Raw genomic sequence first — 22173 nt, forward strand, 5'->3', positions numbered from 1 at the left:
TCGTCTTGTTTATGGTTTCCTTTGCTGTGCAAAAGCTTTGAAGTTTCCTTAGGTCCCATTTGTTTATTTTTGTTTTTATTTCCATTTCTCTAGGAGGTGGGTCAGAAAGGATCTTGCTGTATTTATGTCATGGAGTGTTCTACCTATGTTTTCCTCTAAGAGTTTTATAGTGTCTGGCCTTACATTTAGGTCTTTAATCCATTTTGAGTTTATTTTTGTGTATGGTGTTCTAATTTCATTCTTTTATGTGTACCTGTCCAGTTTTCCCAGTGCCACTTATTGAAGAGGGTATCTTTTCTCCATTTTATACTCTTGCTTCCTTTATTAAAGATAAGGTGACCATATGTGCATGGGTTAATCTCTGGGCTTTCTATCCTGTTCCATTGATCTATATTTCTGTTTTTGTGCCAGTACCATACTGTCTTGATTACTGTAGCTTTGTAGTATAGTCTGAAGTCAGGGAGCCTGATTGCTCCAGCTCCTTTTTTCCTTTCTCAAGATGGCTTTGGCTGTTAGGGGTCTTTTGTGGTTACATACAAATTGTGAAATTTTTTGTTCTAGATCTGTGAAAAATGCCATTGGTAGTTTGATAGGGATTGCACTGAATCTGTAGATTGCTTTGGGTAGTATAGTCATTTTCACAATGTTGATTTTTCCAATGAAAGAACATCGTATATCTCTCCATCTGTTTATATCATCTTGAATTTCTTTCATCAGTGTCTTATTGTTTTCTGCATACAGGTCTTCTGTCTTCTTAAGTAGGTTTATTCCTAGTTATTTTATTCTTTTTGTTGCAATGGTAAATGGAAGTGCTTCCTTAATTTCCCTTTCAGATTTTTCATCATTAGTGTATAGGAGTCCAAGAGATTTCTGTGCATTAATTTTGTATCCTGCTACTTTACCAAATTCATTGATTAGCTCTAGTAGTTTTCTGGTAGCATCTTTAGGATTCTCTATGTATAGTATCATGTCATCTGCAAACAGCGACAGCTTTACTTCTTTTCTGATTTGGATTCCTTTAATTTCTTTTTCTTCTTGGATTGCTATGGCTAAAACTTCCAAAACTATGTTGAATAATAGTGGTGAGAGTGGGCAACCTTGTCTTTTTCCTGATCTTAGTGGAAATGGTTTCAATTTTTCACCATTGAGGACAATATTGGCTGTGGGTTTGTCATATGTGGCCTTTATTATGTTGAGGTAGGTTCCCTCTATGCCTACTTTATGGAGAGTTTTTATCATAAATAGGTGTTGAATTTTGTTGAAAGCTTTTTCTGCATCAATTGAGATGATCATATGGTTTTTCTCCTTCAATTTGTTAATATGGTGTATCACATTGATTGATTTGCATATATTGAAGAATCCTTACATTCCTGGGATAAACCCCACTTGATCATGGTGTATGATCCTTTTAATGTGCTGTTGGATTCTGTTTGCTAGTATTTTGTTGAGGAGTTTTGCGTCTATTTTCATCAGTGATATTGGCTTGTAGTTTTCTTTTTTTGTGACATCTTTGTCTGGCTTTGGTATCAGGGTGATGGTGGCCTCATAGAATGAGTTTCAGAGTGTTCCTCCCTCTGCTATATTTTGGAATAGTTTGAGAAGGATAGGTGTTAGCTCTTCTCTAAATGTTTGATAGAATTCACCTGTGAAGCCATCTGGTCCTGGGCATTTGTTTGTTGGAAGATTTTTAATCACAGTTTCAATTTCAGTGCTTGTGATTGGTCTGTTTATATTTTCTATTTCTTCCTGGTTCAGTCTCGGAAGATTGTGCTTTTCTAAGAATTTGTCCATTTCTTCCAGGTTGTCCATTTTATTCACATAGTTGCTTGTAGTAATCTCTCATGATCCTTTGTATTTCTGCAGTGTCAGTTGTTACTTCTTTTTCATTTCTAATTCTGTTGATTTGAGTCTTCTCCCTTTTTTTCTTGATGAGTCTGGCTAATGGTTTATCTATTTTGTTTATCTTCTCAAAGAACCAGCTTTTAGTTTTATTGATCTTTGCTCTCGTTTCCTTCATTTCTTTTTCATTTATTTCTTATCTGATCTTTATGATTTCTTTCCCTCTGCTAACTTTGAGGTTTTTTTGTTCTTCTTTCTCTCATTGCTTTAGTTGTAAGATTAGGTTGTTTATTTGAGATTTTTTTTTGTTTGTTTCTTCAGGTAGTATTGTATTGCTATAAACTTCCCTCTTAGAACTGCTTTTGCTGCATCCCATAGGTTTTGTGTCATCGTGTTTTCATTGTCATTTGTTTCTAGGTATTTTTTGATTTTCTCTTTGATTTCTTCAGTGATGTCTTGATTATTTAGTAGTGTATTGTTTACCCTCCATATGTTTGTATTTTTTACAGTTTTTTCCCTGTAATTGATATCATAGCATTTTGGTCAGAAAAGATACTTGATAGGATTTCAGTTTTCTTAAATTTACCAAGGCTCGATTTGTGACCCAAGATATGATCTATCCTGGAGAATGTTCCATGAGCCCTTGAAAAGAAACTGTATTCTGTTTTTTTTGGATTGAATCTCTTATAAATATGAATTAAGTCCATCTTGTCTATGTGTCATTTAAAGCTTGTGTTTCCTTATTTATTTTCATTTTGGATGATCTCTCCATTGGTGAAAGTGGGGTGTTAAAGTCCCCTACTATTATTGTGTGACTGTCCATTTCCCCTTTTATGGCTGTTAGCGTTTGCCTTATGTATTGAGGTGCTCCTATGTTGGATGCATAAATATTTACAATTGTTATATCTTCTTCTTGGATTGATCCCTTGATCATTATGTAGTGTCCTTCTTGGTCTCTTGTAATAGTCTTTATTTTAAAGTCTATTTTGTCTGATATGAGAATTGCTTCTCCGGCTTTCTTTTGATTTCCATTTGCATGGAATATCTTTTTTCATCCCTTCACTTTCAGTCTGTATGTGTCCCTAGGTCTGAAGTAGGTCTCTTGTAGACGGCATACATACGGGTCTTGTTTTTGTATCCATTCAGCCAGTCTATGTCTTTTGGTTGGAGCATTTAATCCATTTACATTTAAGGTAATTATTGATATGTAAGTTCCTATTACCATTTTCTTAATTGTTTTGAGTTTGTTTTTGTAGGTCTTTCCTTCTCTTGCATTTCCTGCCTAGAGAAGTTCCTTTAGCATTTGTTGCAAAGCTGGTTTGCTGGTTCTGAATTCTCTTAGCTTTTGCTTGTCTGTAAAGGTTTTAATTTTTCCATTGAATCTGAATGAGATCCTTGCTGGGTAGAATAATCTTGGTTGTAGGTTTTTCCCTTTCATCACTTTAAATATGTCTTGCCACTCCCTGCTGGCCTGCAGAGTTTCTGCTGAAAGATCAGCTGTTAACCTTATGGGGATTCCCTCGTATGTTATTTGTTGCTTTTCCCTTGTTGCTTTTAATAAGTTTTCTTTGTATTTAACTGTTGATAGTTTGATTAATATGTGTCTTGGCATGTTTCTCCTTGGATTTATCCTGTATGGGACTCTCTGCACATCCTGGATACTTCCTTTCCCATATTAGGGAAGTTTTCAACTGTAATCTTTTCAAATATTTTCTCAGACCCTTTCTTTCTCTCTCCTTCTTCTGGGACCCCTATAATTCAAATGTTGGTGCATTTAATGTTATCCCAGAGGTCTCTGAGACTGTCCTCAATTCTTTTCATTCTTTTTTCTTTATTCTGCTCTGTGGTAGTTATTTCCACTGTTTTATCTTCCAGGTCACTTATTCATTCTTCTGCCTCAGTTATTCTGCTATTGATTCCTTCTAGAGTATTTTTAATTTCATTTATTGTGTTGTTCAGTATTGTTTGTTTGCCCTTTATGTCTTCTAGGTCCTTGTTAAACATTTCTTGTATTTTCTCCATTCTATTTCCAAGATTTTGGATCATCTTTACTATCAATATTCTGACTTCTTTTTCAGATAGACTGCCTATTTCCTCTTCATTTGTTTGGTCTGTTGGGTTTTTACCTTGCTCCTACATCTGCTGCATATTTCTCTGTCTTCTCATTTTGCTTAACTTACTGTGTTTGGGGTCTCCTTTTCACAGGCTGCAGGTTCGTAGTTCCCTTTTTTTTTGGTGTCTGCCCCCAGTGGGTGAGGTTGGGTCAGTGGCTTGTGTAGGCTTCCTGGTGTAGGGGACTGGTGACTGTGTTCTGGTGGATGAGGCTGGATCTTGTCTTTCTGTTGGGCAGGGCCATGTCCAGCGGTTTGTTTTGTGGTGTCTGTGAACTTATTATGATTTTAGGCAGCCTCTCTGCTAATGGGTTGGGTTGTGTTCCTGTCCTGCTAGTTGTTTGGCATGGGGCGTCCAGCACTGGAGCTTGCTGGCTGTTGGGTGGAGCTGGGTCTTAGTGTTGAGATGGAGATCTCTGGGAGAGCTCTTGTCAATTGAGATTATGTGGGGCCGGGCAGTCTCTGGTGGTCCAATGTCCTGAACTCGGCTCTCCCACCTCAGAGGCTCAGGCCTGACACCAGGCCAGAGCACCAAGACCCTGTCAGCCATGTGGCCAGGTATGCGGGGGGTAGTTTCTTGCCTTTTGGGAAGTCTGAGGTCTTCTGCCAGCGTTCAGTAGGTGTTCTGTAGGAGTTGTTCCACATGTAGATGTATTTTTGATGTATTTGTGGGGAGGAAGGTGATCTCTGGGTCTTACTCCTCCACCATCTTGAAGGTCCCCCTGCAATAGGAGCCTCCACTGAAGATGCCAAACTCCACAAAAGCAACAGGTGCAGAGGCTTTTTTTTCAGAGGTTTTGCAGATTGTTGTTTTTTGTTTGTTTTCCTTTGTACTTCATCTGGTTTCAGTTTTTCACAGGGTGCTTCATGCAGAGGCCTTGCATCCGGCCCTTCAGATCAGAGTGCGTAGTAAGAAAATCTCCATCAGCTCTTTAAAACAAGAAAAAAGCCAAAGCAGACACTATGCTCTTTAGAGTTGCAGAGCTTTAAAGCTTTTCTAGGCGGTTAAATTGTGCAGGGAGGTTTAGTCACTTACCCAAAGTCATAGATCTAATTAGCCATTCTCACTATTGCTCGGTAATGTTCGTCTGCTTGGGCCTGTACTTGGAAGTGAAAGTTGAACAAAGGACAACAATTAGTGATTAGCATGTTGCCATTTTAAAAAAATGCCTTTTGCACATTTCTTTGAACTTAGAACAGCCCTGTGAGTCATCTCCATTGAGTTCCAGAAAATAAACGAGTAGCCCAAGGTCACCTAGCAGGGCTCAGGCTGGGCTCAGGCTGCCATTACACTCCCATTACACTGTGACTTCTCTCTCTACCTAGACTAACCTGCTCCTTCTCCTGTGTTCTCTGGCACAGCCCCAGCAGACCTCGGAGGTGGGAAGATGCTGCTGATCGCCATCCTTGGCTCAGCGGGAATGACCTGCCTGACGGTGCTGTTGGCCTTTCTGATCATGTTGCAGTTGAAGAGGGCAAACGTCCAAAGAAGAATGGCCCAAGCCTTCCAAAACGTGGTATGTCTCATCTTCCTAATAGTAATAAGTGCAAGTCCACATATATGCAGAACCTTCATTTTAAAGATGTGGGTCAAAAATTTTACCTGTAAAGCAAATATTTCCCTTAGGCAAGTTTCATCTTTTCTTTGTCTTCCATTATGAAATGGGAGATAAATAGCATGACTATATGATTTCTTGTCCAAATCAGAACAATTCTAAGAATGAAAAGGTTGCTCTTAATAAGTATGCAGGAGACCAAGCCTAAAGCAGGACTACTGCCCCATCAGAAAGAGAATACAGTCATACTAGTAATAAGTCACCAGCGAGGGTAATCTTGTAATATAAGGAACTGAACATTTTTGGTAATGATGGGCATAAGGGTAACCAGACCTCAGAGTGATAGGTAATGAAGATTTGCACTAGACCAGTTTTCCCCACATTTCCCTGTTTCCAGTTTCCATTTTGTACCTCTAATATCTCTTTCAATTCTATTATCCCTCCTATATGTATGGATTACATATACGTGTGTATCTCCATTCCTGTGCACCCTTCGGTCTGCAGCCATAGTTCGTGGTGCTTGGCATGGCCTCTTTCTTTCATCTAGGAATTTTGACCAGTAAAAAGTTTAGAAAATCCTACTTTACCTATAGGCACCCTAGTTGAGTCCTCTGCTATACTACAGCCTGAACATTTCTCTAGTTCGTGGTTTCAAGCTCTGTAAAATTAATCTGTACCCAACTTTATTGATTCTGTATATGAAACATTGAGTACAATTACATATTCCAAATGAGGTATACCTTCCTGTACATGAGTCCCTGAGATTCCCTTCAGTACAGAACAAGGGAGGCTCTGTAATCCGACTCCTTGCCAGAGCTGGCTCAACTCAGGCTGTCCCTGTAGAGGAAGGACCAGCAAGGGGGTAGAGAGTGCTAGAGCGCATCATGGTACTGATGCTTTGTCCTGATACCATCAGCAGCCACTGAAACTCAGGAGAAAAGGAGACACCCTGTTGGGTTTTGCTCTAAGCATCAGTCATCTTGGGGCCAGTGTCTGCGCCAGAGTGGGCTTGAGAGATTCTGAGCTTTAGGAAAAGTTGGAGAGAGTGAGTAAGAGCCAAGAATAGACCAAGATGACGCTAGGAAACAAAGCTCTCACAGAGGTTTGTCCTGTGACTGACCCAGATAGGTCTCTGAGCTCTTTTCCAAATCAGAACTCAACACCGGCTCATTCCACAGCAGAGTAGAAACTCAAGTGTGACTAACTCAGGGATGTGCTACTTCGTGGCATACATGCTGTTATCCTCCCCTCCCTCACCTCTGCAGACATAACTAATTGATTGTGGCGTGCTTTGCCACTGAGGCCTGTGATCGTGCCCATGCAGCTCTATAGGCAGCCACTTCATCTGAGTGGGCCTGTTCAATGAACCCTATTTCCGTTTTCATTCTAGAATTGGATACAGTATTTCTTTTTTCACCCAGTGTGGGTACCAATCAGGAGGTATTATGTATCTTAAAATTATGAAAAATCCTGACACAAAACCATTATTTTTCTAGCGGGAAGAACCAGCTGTGCAATTCAACTCAGGAACTCTGGCCCTGAACAGGAAGGCCAAAAACAATCCAGATCCTGCAATTTATCCAGTGCTTGACTGGAATGACATCAAATTTCAAGATGTGATTGGGGAGGGTAATTTTGGCCAGGTCCTGAAAGCTCGCATCAAGAAGGATGGGTTACGGATGGACGCTGCCATAAAGAGAATGAAAGGTCAGTGCTTGGACTGCTCGAGTCAGCATTTTACTAGGGTGGGGGGACAGCTTGACTTCCTGTTGAATCTTTCCTCTAAGGTCTTACACTCTTTAAACAAAAAATTGGCGTGGTGTCAGATAGAGCTGTTATGTGCAACTGAAGGTGATGTTTCCTTTGAGGGTCAGGATGTAAACACGAAGGCATAAGCTGTTTAGATACTGCTGTCTTGATTCCTTGGGTTGTGAGAATACAGATTCTCTGTCATACCCTGCTGACTTTGGGGGAGCATTATTTTTCTTAATCCAGTGGTTCTCAAAACATCCGAATCACCTGGAAGGCTTGTTAAAAAACCAGATTCTTCGGCTCCACCCCACAGTTTCTGACACAGTAAGTCTGGCGCAGGGCCACAGAACTTGGATTTCTAATTAGTTCCCATGGGATGCTGATTCTGAGGCTGGGGAGACCACACTTGGCAAACCACTATCTTCATGGTTTATCTGCATCAACATTCCTAGAAATATTGTTAGAAATGCATCTACTTGGGTTTCTCCCCCTCATGGTTCTACTGTATTCTAATTTCTGGGATGGCGCATGAAACATCTGTGTTTTTAAGCTTGCTCAGTGGCTCTTCTGCACACTCAAGTTTGAAAACCCTTGATGTATGGTCACAGGAACTAGATCTTTTCCAGTTGTGTTCAAGACTGCTTGGGGGAAGGAAAAAAAAAAAGACTGCTTGGGGCCTATCCATTTAATCAGATCTTCTGAGAAAGCAGAATGACTTGTTCCCTGGCAATACTAGCTGTCTTCTCTTCCGGGTGAAATGACAGTTTAGAAATGACTGCGAAGCTGCACTGTTGCTTTCACAGCACATAGGCTTGAAAAGTGGCGTCTTAGAGCCAGCAACGTAATTACTAGTTTCATCGGGCAGCTCCATAGTAAGGGCTCTCTGAGGTTGCTGATGGGTTTTCCTTCTTTTTGACGGCAATATTAAGCCTAAGATGACAATTAACCCTAAATCTCTTCAAATCATCGTTGTTTTCCACATTGCTAGAAAACACTATGTCAGAAAATGAACAAAACAACATAAACACAGTATCATTTATGCTTAGAGGCAGTAATGTTTCTAACCCCACACACACACCCACACCCACACACACACCCACCCCTTGCTTAGCACCCAGAAATCCCTTTTTCATTTTGCTACTTTAGTTACAGGGAGCTTTAGGAAGCAGTAAAAATAGTGAGAGGACAGAGGGTGCAGAACTTGGTAGCATCAGTGTTTATTGGCATCTGACCTGAGCTGATTGTCTATCTCATGCCCATGTGAAGAGGTAGAATAGCTTAACAGGGCACCAGGGCAGACACTTTTTGCAGGAAAAGTCATGCATGCAAAGAGGGCAGCTACTGACAACCTTATTATAAAGAGCTTTGTTTTTTAAATGCTTCCAAGGTATTGACCCTCAGGTCCCTGTGGTATAAACAGGGTCCTTGACTTGGAATTGCCTACTTGTCAGCCTTATGGGTACCCTTAGCCCATATGAAACAACCCCATCATTTCCAAGCATGTTCAGGGATGCACATGGCTACCAGCTCCCTTCTCACCCTTTCCCCCAATGTTATTTCTTCAAAAAGCCATAATAGCATACTGTCACCGACTCAAGGCTGATCAGCCAGTTGTGCACTGGCCAAAGAGCTTTCTCTTCAGCCTGACTGGTGGTTCTCCCTCTGATCAAAGTGCTAGCGGACAGATGGAATGAAAGGAACAGAAATAAATGCAACCGTTTCCTGACTACCAAGCAACTTCTATGAAAATGTCATTGAGATTTGAGTTTTTTCAGTAGGACTGGTTTATGAAAAAAGTAAAGTTATCATAATAAAGCAAGGTGTGTACACTACTGGTGATGTTTCACTACAACTTTGTTTTTATCCCTGAGCATATTTGTCTCTGGACGGTAGAGTTAGCTGGGAGAGCCAGAGTCTAAGAGCCAGATCATTTCCCTGGGTATTTGAGAGCTTCAACAGGAAAACTTCAGAGCAGTGGTTCTCAAGCAGGGGTGATTTTGCCCCTGGGGGGACATTTGGTGATTTCTGGATACATTTTCAGTTGGGCTACTGGTATCTAGTGGGTCAGGTCAGAGGTGCAGCTAAACATCCTACTTTGTACAGGACAGCCCCCAACAATAAAGAAGCATCTGCATTATAGTCATCTCTGATTTCTATACAGTTTTCCAGACCTAATGGTGGCTGAGTGTACCTGAAGGTTCTGGGAAGCAGAGGGGGGACAGTTGTTTCTGAAGAGGTGTAACAGAAAGGGATCAGTACTCTTTACTTTCTTCCCAGAATATGCTTCCAAAGACGACCACAGGGACTTCGCTGGGGAACTGGAGGTGCTTTGTAAACTTGGACACCACCCAAACATCATCAATCTCTTAGGAGCGTGTGAACATCGTGGTAAGATGCTCTTTTCCTGTCTTTCCTGCCAGATTGTTTTTTTTTAAAAAAAAAAAAAACAGGCACATTCCATATTGAAATTAGGAAAGACAGTCATGTAAGATTGTTATCTATTTTTTTTTTTAAGTTGCAGTTTCAGTCTGAATGTCTGGTCCCATTAATAGATTGTGCTGAGATTTAGTATCTTTTTGAAGGTAGATCCCAAGGCTGAATCTTTTGGCCTCTGATGTGGTTCAGCTATTACTGCCCCAAAAGATCCATGGCTCCTACATACCTCTACCTTTGCTAATCCAGAGGTTTTCTCAGCTACTACTAAGTGGATTGAGGCAGCCCTCAGCACCAGGAAGAGTGAAGTAGATTGGTTCTTGTTAGTTGCCTACCTTTTCATTTTCCCTCCAAACCCAAGGAACTGATATTCTGAATGTTAAATCTGTGAATGCCATTAATCTACTGTAATGTGAAAGCACTGGTGATGCTTAGGTTAAAATAATAATAAGCTTATATCTAATAGGATCAATACTTTGTTTTTATCCAAAACAATGTCCTGTGCAATAACACTGAAGTTTTACAACTGTCCTATGTCACACATACTCTTAAGTCCAACTTATATGATTAATTCAAGTATTTACTGAGTATTTCCTATTGTAATGCGTGTAATTAGCTGTGAGTGAGTAGGTAACAAGAAATCTTTCATGGCTTTACCTCTGCTCGCTACCTGGGTTTGTAAGTCTAAATCTATGCTTAATCTTAATTTCTCATGGAAAAATTTGCTCCAACAAAAAAGCTCCACACAGTAATTATTTACAAACTTGACAACCTCTTGTTGACTTTGCAGCACAAATACCAACAATGGAAAAGAGACTACTTCCTTTTCCTCAATTTATTAAACTAAAAATACTGGTACTTCAAACAATATATCATTCTGTGATCCAATAAGGGTGTAATTCTGAAAGCCAGATCATGTCTCTTAGGTTAAATAATGAAGTAATGTCATTTATTTTTGAGCTATTTCCTGAGAACAGTAATCAGCATGGGACAGCAGTAAATGAAAGTTAAAAAAAAAAAGAAAAAGAAACCAACAACAACAGAAGAATGCACATCTTTTAAAATTTTGCTCTCTCGTCACATTATTGGTTGGCTCTTAAAATTTATAATTCAGGAAAGAAGTGAGAAAGCATGTTCATACCAGAATTGAAGTATATCTTTCCTTATAGTACAACAAGATTCAGTGCTAGATTTTGTTGTTGTTGAGAATTTCACTTTCTTAGAATATCTTTGAAGTTTAAATTCATTCAATATTTAAAAAAAAAAAACCAAATAATTCACCTTTAAAAGACAGTAAAACCACTTTACTTTTCATGGGCTCCAAAGATCAATGTTTTTATCAAAGCAGCTTACATTTTATTAAAAAGGAAAAAGGAGAAAGCAATTTGGAATAAAGATAAGACACTGCACCATAGTTTCCTCTAGGAACTATTTTGTTTTATTTTTTTCCTAAAAGGTTGAGTTTTCTGGTTTCTGTAAGCAAAAATGCAATCCCTGACACTAGACTCTGCTGACTAGTGACCTACTCAGCAATATAGTGACTTATTCCAGATTTTAGGGAGGAGCAGAAGGCAGGAGAGAGAGAAATTACCTGGTGTGGGTCCTTCTGCTATGGATATTGAATCATTGTTTTTTGATTAAAAAAAAAATAACCTCGGGCTTCCCTGGTGGCGCAGTGGTTGCGAGTCCGCCTGCCGATGCAGGGGACACGGGTTCGCGCCCCGGTCCGGGAAGATCCCGCGTGCCGCGGAGCGGCTGGGCCCGTGAGCCGTGGCCCGCTGAGCCTGCGCGTCTGGAGTCTTTGCTCCGCAAAGCGAGAGGCCGCAGCGATGAGAGGCCCGCGTACCGCAAAACAACAACAACAACAACAACAACAACAAAACGTCAGGAAAAGCTAGATTCATATTGGAATACATGCCTGGCTCATATTAGGTTCTTGATATTCAATATTGATTGAATAAAAAAATGAAAGGTGATGTGGACTAGCTGTCTTCGATCGTCTGGAAGCAAATGCTTTGATTTCATTCTACTAGTGTCACCGAGTAGGTGACAGGAAGCCCTCTATGTTTGGTAGAGGTGGGGAGGGGAACCCCGAGAGCAAGCACTTTAAGTATTGCAGGAATGATGTCACTTGTCTTCCTCCTGGCCCCAGCATTACCGAGGTTGGTACCACTAGATGTGTAACTTTACGATAAAACAGAGGTTTATAAGCGTTTCCCGAGAATCATAGCACATCTCAGAAATATCACAGCAGCTTAGGGTTACCGATAAAGTGGTGCTCTCTCCCTTCCCGCACAGGCTACCTGTACCTGGCCATCGAGTATGCCCCCCACGGCAACCTCCTTGACTTCCTGCGCAAGAGCCGCGTGCTGGAGACGGACCCTGCGTTCGCCATCGCTAACAGCACCGCCTCCACGCTGTCCTCCCAGCAGCTCCTCCACTTTGCAGCAGATGTGGCCCGGGGAATGGACTACTTGAGCCAAAAACAGGTTCGTCCTGAGGACCTTGCTTTGGACATCTTTCCTCTGAAATTCTCTCTGGAATCAGAGTTTAGATAAGTTTGTACATTTGTTTTTGGTCGCTCTCTCTTCCTTAATTCCTTCTTACAATCTTCTAACTTTCATATCTTTGCTAATATTCCATCTGTTTATGTAGAAGTTCATGCCCAACACTGACGGTATGTTTATCTAGTGACTCTCATCATGTATATTTGGTGAGGAGCCTTCACCGATCTTAGCTTGGCATGGCTCTAAATAACGCACAGTAGCAGAGGCCATTCATGGCAGCTGGAAGATTTCATGACCTGGTTTTTCTCCCAGGTTGCTCCTCCAGAGACATGTGGGTCATTCGGCAGAATCCACTCACTGAGCATTTAGGAGAGGAACTTTAAGGGAACTGGATTCTGGTGACTTTTGAAAACCCCTTTTCACACTGACCTCTCTGTTTCCCAAAGCTCTTGCCCCTAGGCAAGAAACAAAATGGAGTGAAAAAGCAAATGCAATGCTGAAAATACATGATTTTTTTTTTTTAATTTCAGTTTATTCACAGGGACCTGGCTGCCAGGAACATTTTAGTTGGTGAAAACTACGTAGCCAAAATAGCCGATTTTGGATTGTCCCGAGGTCAAGAAGTGTATGTGAAAAAGACGATGGTAAGTTCAGAACAGACCCCGATGAGATCCTTTCCGGGACACCCCTCCCTCTCCTGATGTTGTTTCTCTTAGAATACCATCCTTCTGTGACGACTGAGGCCTCTGACCGTTTTCCCCATTGGATAATGCCCTGGCCCAGCAAACATCCTTTCTCATTTTTGATTCCTAAAATGACTGGAGGGTCCACGTTTACCCATGAAGAAGGCCCTGTCACATGTGGCCAAGTAATGGAACGTGCAAGCCTAGTGCTGCAGGGACCCAGGTCTACATCCAGCCCAGACCCTGAGGTCTGCTCTCACTCAGAAACCTCTGGAGAGTTCCCACAGTCCCCTTTTGCACAGCAAACTTAGGAGGGGGAAAAAGACACTTAATATACCTTCTAAAACATCAAGGAAATCAATGAATGAGGTTCTTAAATCCCAAGGATGCTCTAGAGAGAAACTCATAACTTCTAAAGGCTCATATAAGATTTCCCTCTTTGCCAAAAGTTCTCTGCTCACTTTTCAAGCCCCGATCAAATCCACTTTCACCTAATGATACCTAGTCTCCTAAACATTCATATTTTATCTTCAAATACGAGCTCCCGGGAGAACCTCACCACAGTGTTAGAAGAGAGAAGCTGGACTCATTCTGCTACTTTTGTCTGCCCTAGAATCATAAAGCCCTGGACATGCCACATTCCTGGACATTAGTGCTGTGCCGACAACATGCCACCACTCTCTGCTTGCCCTGAGCGGGTGGGCAATGCAGGGTGTTGGGGGTGACACACCCTGTAGTCTTTGCACGTGTTGGGTAGGTCCAGTCCACCGGCCTGGCTCTCCCAGCATTACCCGGGCTCAGCTTTCTTGGGATGACTCCAGTTCTTATAACATATAGAGGGTCCTTTTACTTTTGTGGGTACCAAATTGCCTCCTAGCAAGGCTCAGGCTTCTGTGTTTATCCTCAAGCTCAGGTTTCCTTTCTCTTCAATATCCTTATTTTAGTTACTGACAAGATAACACAGAAATAATACTCAAGAATGCTTTCGAGAGGAAATGGTCCACAGTTCACAACCTGGACACGATTAATTTATTTTATTCTTTACCTATTGCCTTCCACAGGCATACATTCTTCTCCATAGTTACAATCACAGTGAACCTAACCACTTTGGAACTTTCCATTCCCTTTTTGGATGAGGTTTCGAAGGTAGTCTTCTTTGGTTCTTAGAGACCACCATGCCCCTGGTCCTGTATACTTATTAACATCAGCACTTTTTGGAAGCCAGAGATGCCTCCCTGAGGGCTGGTTTCCAGGAAATATTTTTTTTCCCTAAACTCTTCAGATTTGCCCCACTCAAAGCAGACTTTTCTCTGGGAAGGAGCTGGGCTGGTCTTAAAGAAGCAGGACCTACCACCACTCACCCATCTACTCTGGCTCTCCCCACTCCTCCTTAGAATCCTCTTACCTCCATCACAGAATCCCTCTCCTTCCTTCACTCTGGCGTGGGTGGGGCGGGGGTTTGCCCCAGATGAGGGGAAAGAGAGGTTAACACAGTTTAGCCCCGTAATCCACGCATCTTATTTGGTTGCTTTCCTTAGGCCCCCAAAGCTAAGGTTGGTTTTCTCGGCATTTCATCAAGGGTAGGGATTTCTGTATCTTGGGGAGCTTAGGAGGAGTGCTTAGAGGGGCAGAGCACTGGTAGGGCTCAAGTCTATCTCCCAGTGGAAGGGCAAAGTGTGCAGTGGCAGCATGGGGTCTGGGGAGGAAAAGGAGAGGGTGAGGGTAGGGGAAGGAAAGAGAAGGGATTGGAGAGGAGCAACCTCCCTGCAAGAAGGGTGCAGTATAGCAAGACACCACCTGAGGGCAGAGGAACCACTTTCTCGGGCTTTTTTTTTTTTTTTTTTTTTCCGGTACACGGGCCTCTCACTGTTGTGGCCTCTCCCATTGCGGAGCAGAGGCTCCGGACGCGCAGGCTCAGCGGCCATGGCTCACGGGCCCAGCCGCTCCGCGGCATGTGGTATCTTCCCGGACCGGGGCACGAACTCGTGTCCCCTGCATCGGCAGGCGGACTCTCAACCGCTGCGCTACCAGGGAAGCCCTGGCCTATTATTTAAGTCAGAGATTTTCAATTCCTATTGCGCCTAGAGTCGTCTGGGGAAATAAAAAAAAATACAGATGCTGAGTCCTACGGCTTAGGTATGCTGATTCAATTATTCTGGGGAGGGCATCCTGCATCAGTTTTTTTTTTTTTTAATTCCCCCAGGCGATGCTAATACTGGAAGTGTTGCAAACTAATGTACTTAAGTGATTTGGGGTTTTACTATCGTTGATTAATATTATCGATGCCGTCAGCATGGATTTATCTATTACTATAATGTTTCATGCTTGTGCTGGGTTTGGGGATAATATTCAGACACAGTGTTCTCCTTCAAAGAGCTCAGAGACACATAATGAACAATCGTAACAGTGGATGAGGCTGAGGAAAGTGCAGGTGCCATGGGAACTCAGAGGAAGCACACTGAAGCTTTACAGTAAATGTCAAATAGATATCAGAGATGTAAGAATGAGGTGGGTGACCTGGACGACGTGGTATATATAAAAATCGAGAGGCAAAGGAAAGCATGGAACCTTGGGCCATTAAGTAATTCAATATGGCTGGAGTGTGATGCAGAAAAGAGGAAGAGTTAAAATGCAAGGCTGGAAGTTTCCAAGGGAGTGGAAAGTTCCAAAACGGTTAGGTTCACTGTGATTGTAACTATGGAAAAGAGTGTATGCTTGTGGAAGGCAATAAGTAAAAACTAAAATGCAAGGTTGGAGTTAAAACGCAAGTGGGGATAAGGTCCTGAAGAGCATTGGATGCCAGCTAAGGACTTGGGGACTCACCTAAGCATCGGGGATCTTGTGACAACAGGGACATTAAAGAACTTTAAGGAAAGGAACCACATGGTTGTACTTACCATTTAGAGTGATTGTGGTGTGGAGAACAGGTCATTAGGGGGTGAAACTAGAGGCTGGGAGGTCTGTGGAGAGGTGGTTTCATCAGGCAGGAGATGATGGTGGCCGGCACCAAGGTGATAGCAGTAGGGACAGACACATGTGGGCAGATCCAAAAGCAGTCAAATAAAAAAAAAAGGAAGAAGTGTGCATGGAAATCAGTCATTAGGAGGTCCGGGGTCTGAGGTCAGCTGGTTGGGAGTAAATGAGAGCAAAGACCAAACAGGAAACGGAGACAACTCTTTCCATTCCATAGCTGTGAAGGGGAAGGGAGAAAACCAGGTGACAGATGGGGTGGGGTGGACATAGAGAGAAGGGAGGCGTGGATGTTGAGGAGAACACTGAAGATGTAGATGTGAGAAAGGATCCTTTTTTAAAAAAAGAGCAGTTTTAGGTTCACAACAAAATGGAGAGAAAGAGGTACAGCGATTTCCCATATACTCCCTACCCCACACATGCATACCCTCCCCCATCATCAACATTCTCTGCCACAGCGGTACCTTTGTTACAGCCAGTGGACCTGCACTGCCGCACCATAATCACCCGAAGTGTATAGTTTACAGCAAAGCTCACTCCCGGCGTTGTACATTCTATGGGTTTGGAGAAAGTTATAACGACATATGTCTTTAATGACGGCATCTTACACATTTTCACTGCCCTAAAAATCCTGTTTTCTGCCTATTCACACCCCAAACCCGACCCCACCCCTAGCAACCATGGATCTTTTTTTGAGAAAGGATACTTTTATATGTAAACCTTAAAGTACAGGACAACCGTTTGGGATTTATGGTCAGAAAGAGCTTCAAAATAGTGCCAGTAAATAAAGAACTGGGAGAGAATTTCACATTCAGGAGTAATCCCTGGGATCCAGGTCAGGGCTGGTCTCATGGAAGGGGAGTCTGGGAGAATGCTTGCTCTGGTTTTGAGGGGGGCTAAGATCCCCTAAATACTCCTGATTTTGCCCCACCCACTGGCTAATGTAAGCTGAAATGCCACTGTTAGAGCTTGGACAGATCTCTGGGAGGGAGGGATCCATCTCTCAGTAGGGTTCATATATTCCTGGGGGTGGGTCGAGAGGAAAGGAACTCAAATTCATAGCAAATTTGAGGAAACTAGGAATAAAACTCAGAAGTCAAACTTCACATTTTCCAGTCCACATCTCATTTTCCCCAGCCTGGACTCAGTAAGCCAAGAAAGGGGGCAAACCTGGAGGGAGTCGGGGCCAGGCACCCAAAGGGTGGGCAAGTGTCTCTCACCCTGTCTCCAAACCCAATGCACGTGGCACTGGCTAGAAGTCATCACCTCCTCTGTGAGTCACAGGCACACTCTTCCCTTTGGCCTGAAATGCTCTTTCCTCGCCCATCCACCTGATGGTGCCTACACATCTTACAGAACCGAACTCATGTGTCCCCTCCTCGGGAAACTCCTGCAAAATCCTCTCCAGGCACACGCGGTCTCCTGGCATCACTTTAGCCTTTCCTGCGTTATAGCTTACTTCTCAGTTCCTAGGCCCGTCTCTCCTTTCAGACCTCTGAGTGCCTCTGACAGCCACAAAGGGAATAACTGAGTGACTAGCAAAAGGACACACACTGGCTTCCCTGGTGGCGCAGTGGTTGAGAGTCTGCTTGCCAATGCAGGGGACATGGGTTCGTGCCCCGGTCCGGGAAGATCCCACATGCCACGGAGCAGCTGGGCCCGTGAGCCATGGCCGCTGAGCCTGTGCGTCCGGAGCCTGTGCTCTGCAATGGGAGAGGCCACAACAGTGAGAGGCCCGCGTACCGCAAAAAAAAAAAAAAAAAAAAAAAGGGTGCACACATCGTTATTTTTCTTTATATGAAACTGTGGTATTGGCCCCTTGAGGTAAGTGGGACACTCACACAATTTGCAGGTCTTTGAATTTAAAAGCACACTTGTGGGTGGGACATGGGCAAAACAGTTCTTGAGTCTGCCACGCCTTCTGTCTGGGGACCTCCCTGTGGACTTGGGTGAGTCCCAGCTTCAGGCCAGCGGCGAGCCTTGGGAAGGGGCCATGTCTAGCCTAAGCGGCATCTCACCTCGTTCTCTCCAGGGACGGCTCCCCGTGCGCTGGATGGCGATCGAGTCACTAAATTACAGCGTGTATACAACCAACAGTGACGTGTAAGTAAAGCCTCTCACTGCTGAGGGATTTTTTTTTTTTTTTTTTTTTTTTTGTCCCAGAAAAATACCCATTCGACAGAGGTTTTAAAGAGAAGCAGGAATATCGTATCCGTCTGGGGAATAAAGCTAATCACTAATCCCAGGAAATCCCAGACTAAATGAAGCCACAGAGGGGACAATTTTCCCTGGTGGCAGGCTTTGGGTTTCTTTCTGCATGTCGAGGAGGGACCTCAAGTGGTGAATTCCTCACCTCCAGAGGAGCAAGGGGCATCCCAGCCTTCCCATGGCTCCACTCCCCAGACTGGCCTCAACACAAGGACCTAGATCAGAGGTGGCGGCCCACAGTAGCTGCTGGGGGTCAGAGGTGGCAGGGATGGAAAGCAGACAGACACAGTGGGCACCATCTCTGCTTGCAGCCTGCGTGACAAGTGTCAGGCTGGCGGGGGACGGAAGGGTTGGGATTGAGGCCTGAGCCCTCTTGCTCAGGTTCCCTCTTTTCAGGAGGAAGAACTGAGGCCCAGAGTGTTACTGTGTCTTCAGTGTGTGCCTTTATATGTTCTCTCACATCATCTCTGCAAAACTTTAAGAAATGGGTGTCCCCACTTTTGGAAGAATACACTAAGAGGCCTCAGGAGTTCTAGTCACTTGTCTCAGGTCACACGAGTATCAGGTGGCAGCGATGGGATCCGACACAGGTCTGTCTGGCTTAGAATCTCCTGCTTTCCACCTTGCCTTCTCTACCTAAAGCGAGTGGGAGCTCTGGTAGAGCTAACACTGTTTCCCTGTTATAATCCTTCCATTGGCCGAAGAGGAGATAAAGGCATGCTGTGTGCAAGGCCCTAGCCTAGGAAACGGACGTGCAACTTTTCCTTTTCTGACCTAGGCTTAGTCGCCCTGGCTTTCTGGGCAGAAAGTTGACTGGGCAACATGCGCGCTGATTATTGGTTTCTCTTTTGTCCCTCTGCAGATGGTCCTATGGCGTGCTACTCTGGGAGATTGTTAGCTTAGGTGAGTATCCACGTCTACCCACCACGTGAGGCTCTAGGCAAAGGGAGTGGGCCCCTCCCGGACTCCTTTACCATATGCTTTCATGGATAACGTGTACGCGGTGCCAACAGATGCCACGTGGGAAAAGAACCTTACGGGTTTCCATGTTTGAGTGTGTTTATTCCCGTGGTTCTCTTTATGAAAGCCCTGTGTCTAATGTCATATTTAATACTAATAACCTGGTGGTCAAGAACTTCATTCTGAGTTGTCTCTGCTTGTGCACAGATGTCACAGAGCTGTCATAAGTTTCCTTCTACAACTTGAAGACAGTATATTATGAAAAGACATTTTCTAAGGCCATTTAATACCATGGGAAAATGTGCATGCCCAAAACCAGAAAAAATTCCCATAATCTGTTTTATAAATATTACACGTGAAAAAAACTGGGAGGACTACACAGGATTTAAAAAATGTAGTTTTCTGCATTATTTTTTGTATTTTCCACAATAAACATGTATTGCTTTTCTAATTAACATTGATAGATAAAATAGGAATTGCATAACGTAAATACAGACTTCCAATTAGGAAAAAGATCCATGTCATTGGTACAGTAGATGTGCTATGTGTAGACAGACTTGGGGAAGAGGAATAGCACGGGAAGGAAGGAGACTGTGGTGGATCCTCTGCACTAAGGAGACGCTGCACGGGAGCACGGTCTGTAGCCGAAGTCCAGCTGTGACGTGCGGTAGGCTTGTGCCGGAGGAAGATCACACCGGGCGCTCAGCATTGCTTGACACACTCCGTCTTTCTCCCAGCCCCTTGGCTGTATAGCCTCAGGGCAGGAGATGCTGCCTTCTGCATCCGAGGGGGCTTAGGGCGCACCGTTTCCTGTCTTCCAGGTGGCACCCCTTACTGTGGGATGACGTGTGCAGAACTCTACGAGAAGCTGCCCCAGGGCTACAGATTGGAGAAGCCCCTAAACTGTGATGATGAGGTGTAAGTCAGGCCTCACCCGGGGCCATTTTATCCTAACTTTCCCCCTGTACCTTTCTTGGACTGACTCTAATGAAGGAGCTATCTGATACATGCACATATGTTTACCTATATGTACACACAGGCACGCACACACGCACACCCCAGATAGTCAGAAACAAGGGGGTTCTTGAAATTAAGACTGTGATGCAATGGGCAGGGAATAACAGCTTTCTAGGCATAGAAGTCCAGGAGGAATTTAAGGTGATGATTCTTGGTTGAATCTTAAGGTTGAAATGAGAAAGGGCAACAAAGACAGAAAAGATCTGAAATAAATTCATAAAATTATCCACGAATAAATGTATGAAACCTTGAGACTAACTTTGGGGACAGAGATTTCAGAGCTGTTATATTAAGGAAGACAGATTTTTCTTCATAAAATCTTACTTCTATGAGGATTATTTTCCAGGAATAAGTATTCTTCTCAGGGGAATAATGATTATCTTTAGTGATGTTGCCATTCCCAGAGCTAACCAATGTAGTTGCTGCCTAACTGGCATGATTTGAAGAGTGCAAGGCTCTAGGCTGAGCAAATAATTTACCATCCAGACCAAGCCACTTCTAAGAGTGAAGTAGGGTGTTATTATTGTTATGGTACAAGAGATATAAAACTAGACCATCCTGGGAAAACCTGCATGTATTTGAACCATCATTGGACAAAGTCCCTAAAATCCCACGTTTTAAGATTCATTCCCTAAGGATTCATTCCCTAAGGAGTGATATTTTCAGCCCTTATGAAACTTCTGTTAAAGTACAAACTGTTCTATTGATAGAATCTCTCACACCCCAGGCTGATAGCGCTCTGTGCACTACAGTTCCCCTCAGTCACTTGGTCAGCGTGTGAAATCTTGAGCCCCATTGCCAGACATGACTCTGTACATCTAGGGTAGTTCCCAGGAATCTGCATTTTAACAGTACAAGTAGTTCTGGCCACATTTGAGAAAGTACTGACTTAGACCAGCACTCCCTAAACTATATGGAAAGTGTGAGACGTAAATAAATGACACAAGAGTTCTGTGATCAGTTATGTCTGGGAAGCTTCTAGGTTAAACCTGGTTAAAAAGGTTGTTTGTTTTTAATGGAATGACTTCTCAAGATTTTCCTGGGTCGATCCCTAAGATCGAGGAAGATGCGATGGGTGGCATTTTGCAAATTTACTTGAGCACGGGGCCATTTAAAAAAAATAAAACACTGACATTTTGAGAGGTGTGGTATTCCAAGGGACATGCTGCCCTAGACATGTAACTCAGTTCTTTCCAGATAATCAGAATAGCTGAGACCAAGATCCTGTGGGAATGGTACCTAAAGCAGGCACTAGATCTACTGGGAGAAGAAAGGGGACTTGGATGGGGAGATGGGAGGCCTAACAGAACCTTCCTAGGTGCCGTACTTTTGTCTTTTACTGGCTAAGCATGATGACCATGCGTTGGGTGGCTACATTCTCTTTTTTGCCATACCCTACACCTGGCTGTGCCTAGGCCTGAAGCACAGTTGTAGACTTAACCCTTTCACTGTTTTCAAAGGTATGATCTCATGAGACAATGCTGGCGGGAGAAGCCTTATGAAAGGCCCTCATTTGCCCAGATCCTGGTGTCCTTAAACAGGATGTTAGAAGAACGAAAGGTGAGTATGGAGATCAAATTCTACATAAGTAGAATTCATGTGTCCACTGTGGTTAATAAAAAGTTGATACAAGTCAACAGGTTCCCCTGAGCATGACCCTAGGTGCTATAGGGACATAAAAGATGTGGACCCAACTTTGAGGAAGTTACAGTTTTGGAGGAAATAAGATTCCTATATAAGATACAGTCACACACAGTAGAACAACATATAGAACTGGCTTATTCGAGCTAGAAGGAATCTCTTAAATCTCATTAGTCATACAGCCTGACCCTTTAATTTTATAGAGGAAGAAACAGACTTAGAAGGGTGAAAAGTGACTTGCCCAAGGACAAACAGCAGGTAGACAACAGAGCGTGGTCTACAGGTTACTACGGGGAGGGTCAGGAATTCTATCAAAATTTCTAGAAAGTAGTTGTCTATACAGATCTGAGGTTCGAAAGACAAATCTAGGTTAGGGAAGTAGATGTTGAACGTCATCAAAACCCAGTTGGTAATTAAACCAAAGATGTGGGTGAGGTCACACAGCAGGAGATGAGAAGCAGACAGAGAAAGGGGCCTTAGAGGATGTGGGGCATGT

General features: G+C 43.2%; 1 protein-coding gene across 2 annotated transcripts in view; it reads left to right on the forward strand.

Moving 5' to 3' along the window:
• Positions 1 to 22173, forward strand: part of TEK (TEK receptor tyrosine kinase) — a 102659-nt gene that overhangs the window by 80081 nt on the left and 405 nt on the right. For both annotated transcript variants that reach the window (XM_082657116.1, XM_082657117.1), the window contains 9 exons: positions 5313 to 5467; positions 7003 to 7213; positions 9536 to 9646; positions 11990 to 12180; positions 12729 to 12842; positions 17884 to 17954; positions 18922 to 18962; positions 19841 to 19937; positions 21497 to 21596. In XM_082657116.1, the coding sequence (XP_082513242.1) occupies positions 5313 to 5467; positions 7003 to 7213; positions 9536 to 9646; positions 11990 to 12180; positions 12729 to 12842; positions 17884 to 17954; positions 18922 to 18962; positions 19841 to 19937; positions 21497 to 21596 (1091 nt within the window). The remainder of the gene's footprint in view (positions 1 to 5312; positions 5468 to 7002; positions 7214 to 9535; positions 9647 to 11989; positions 12181 to 12728; positions 12843 to 17883; positions 17955 to 18921; positions 18963 to 19840; positions 19938 to 21496; positions 21597 to 22173) is intronic.

This window comes from Grampus griseus, assembly GCF_964374135.1.
Source record: "Grampus griseus genome assembly, chromosome: 6".
Taxonomy (NCBI): Eukaryota; Metazoa; Chordata; class Mammalia; order Artiodactyla; family Delphinidae; genus Grampus; species Grampus griseus.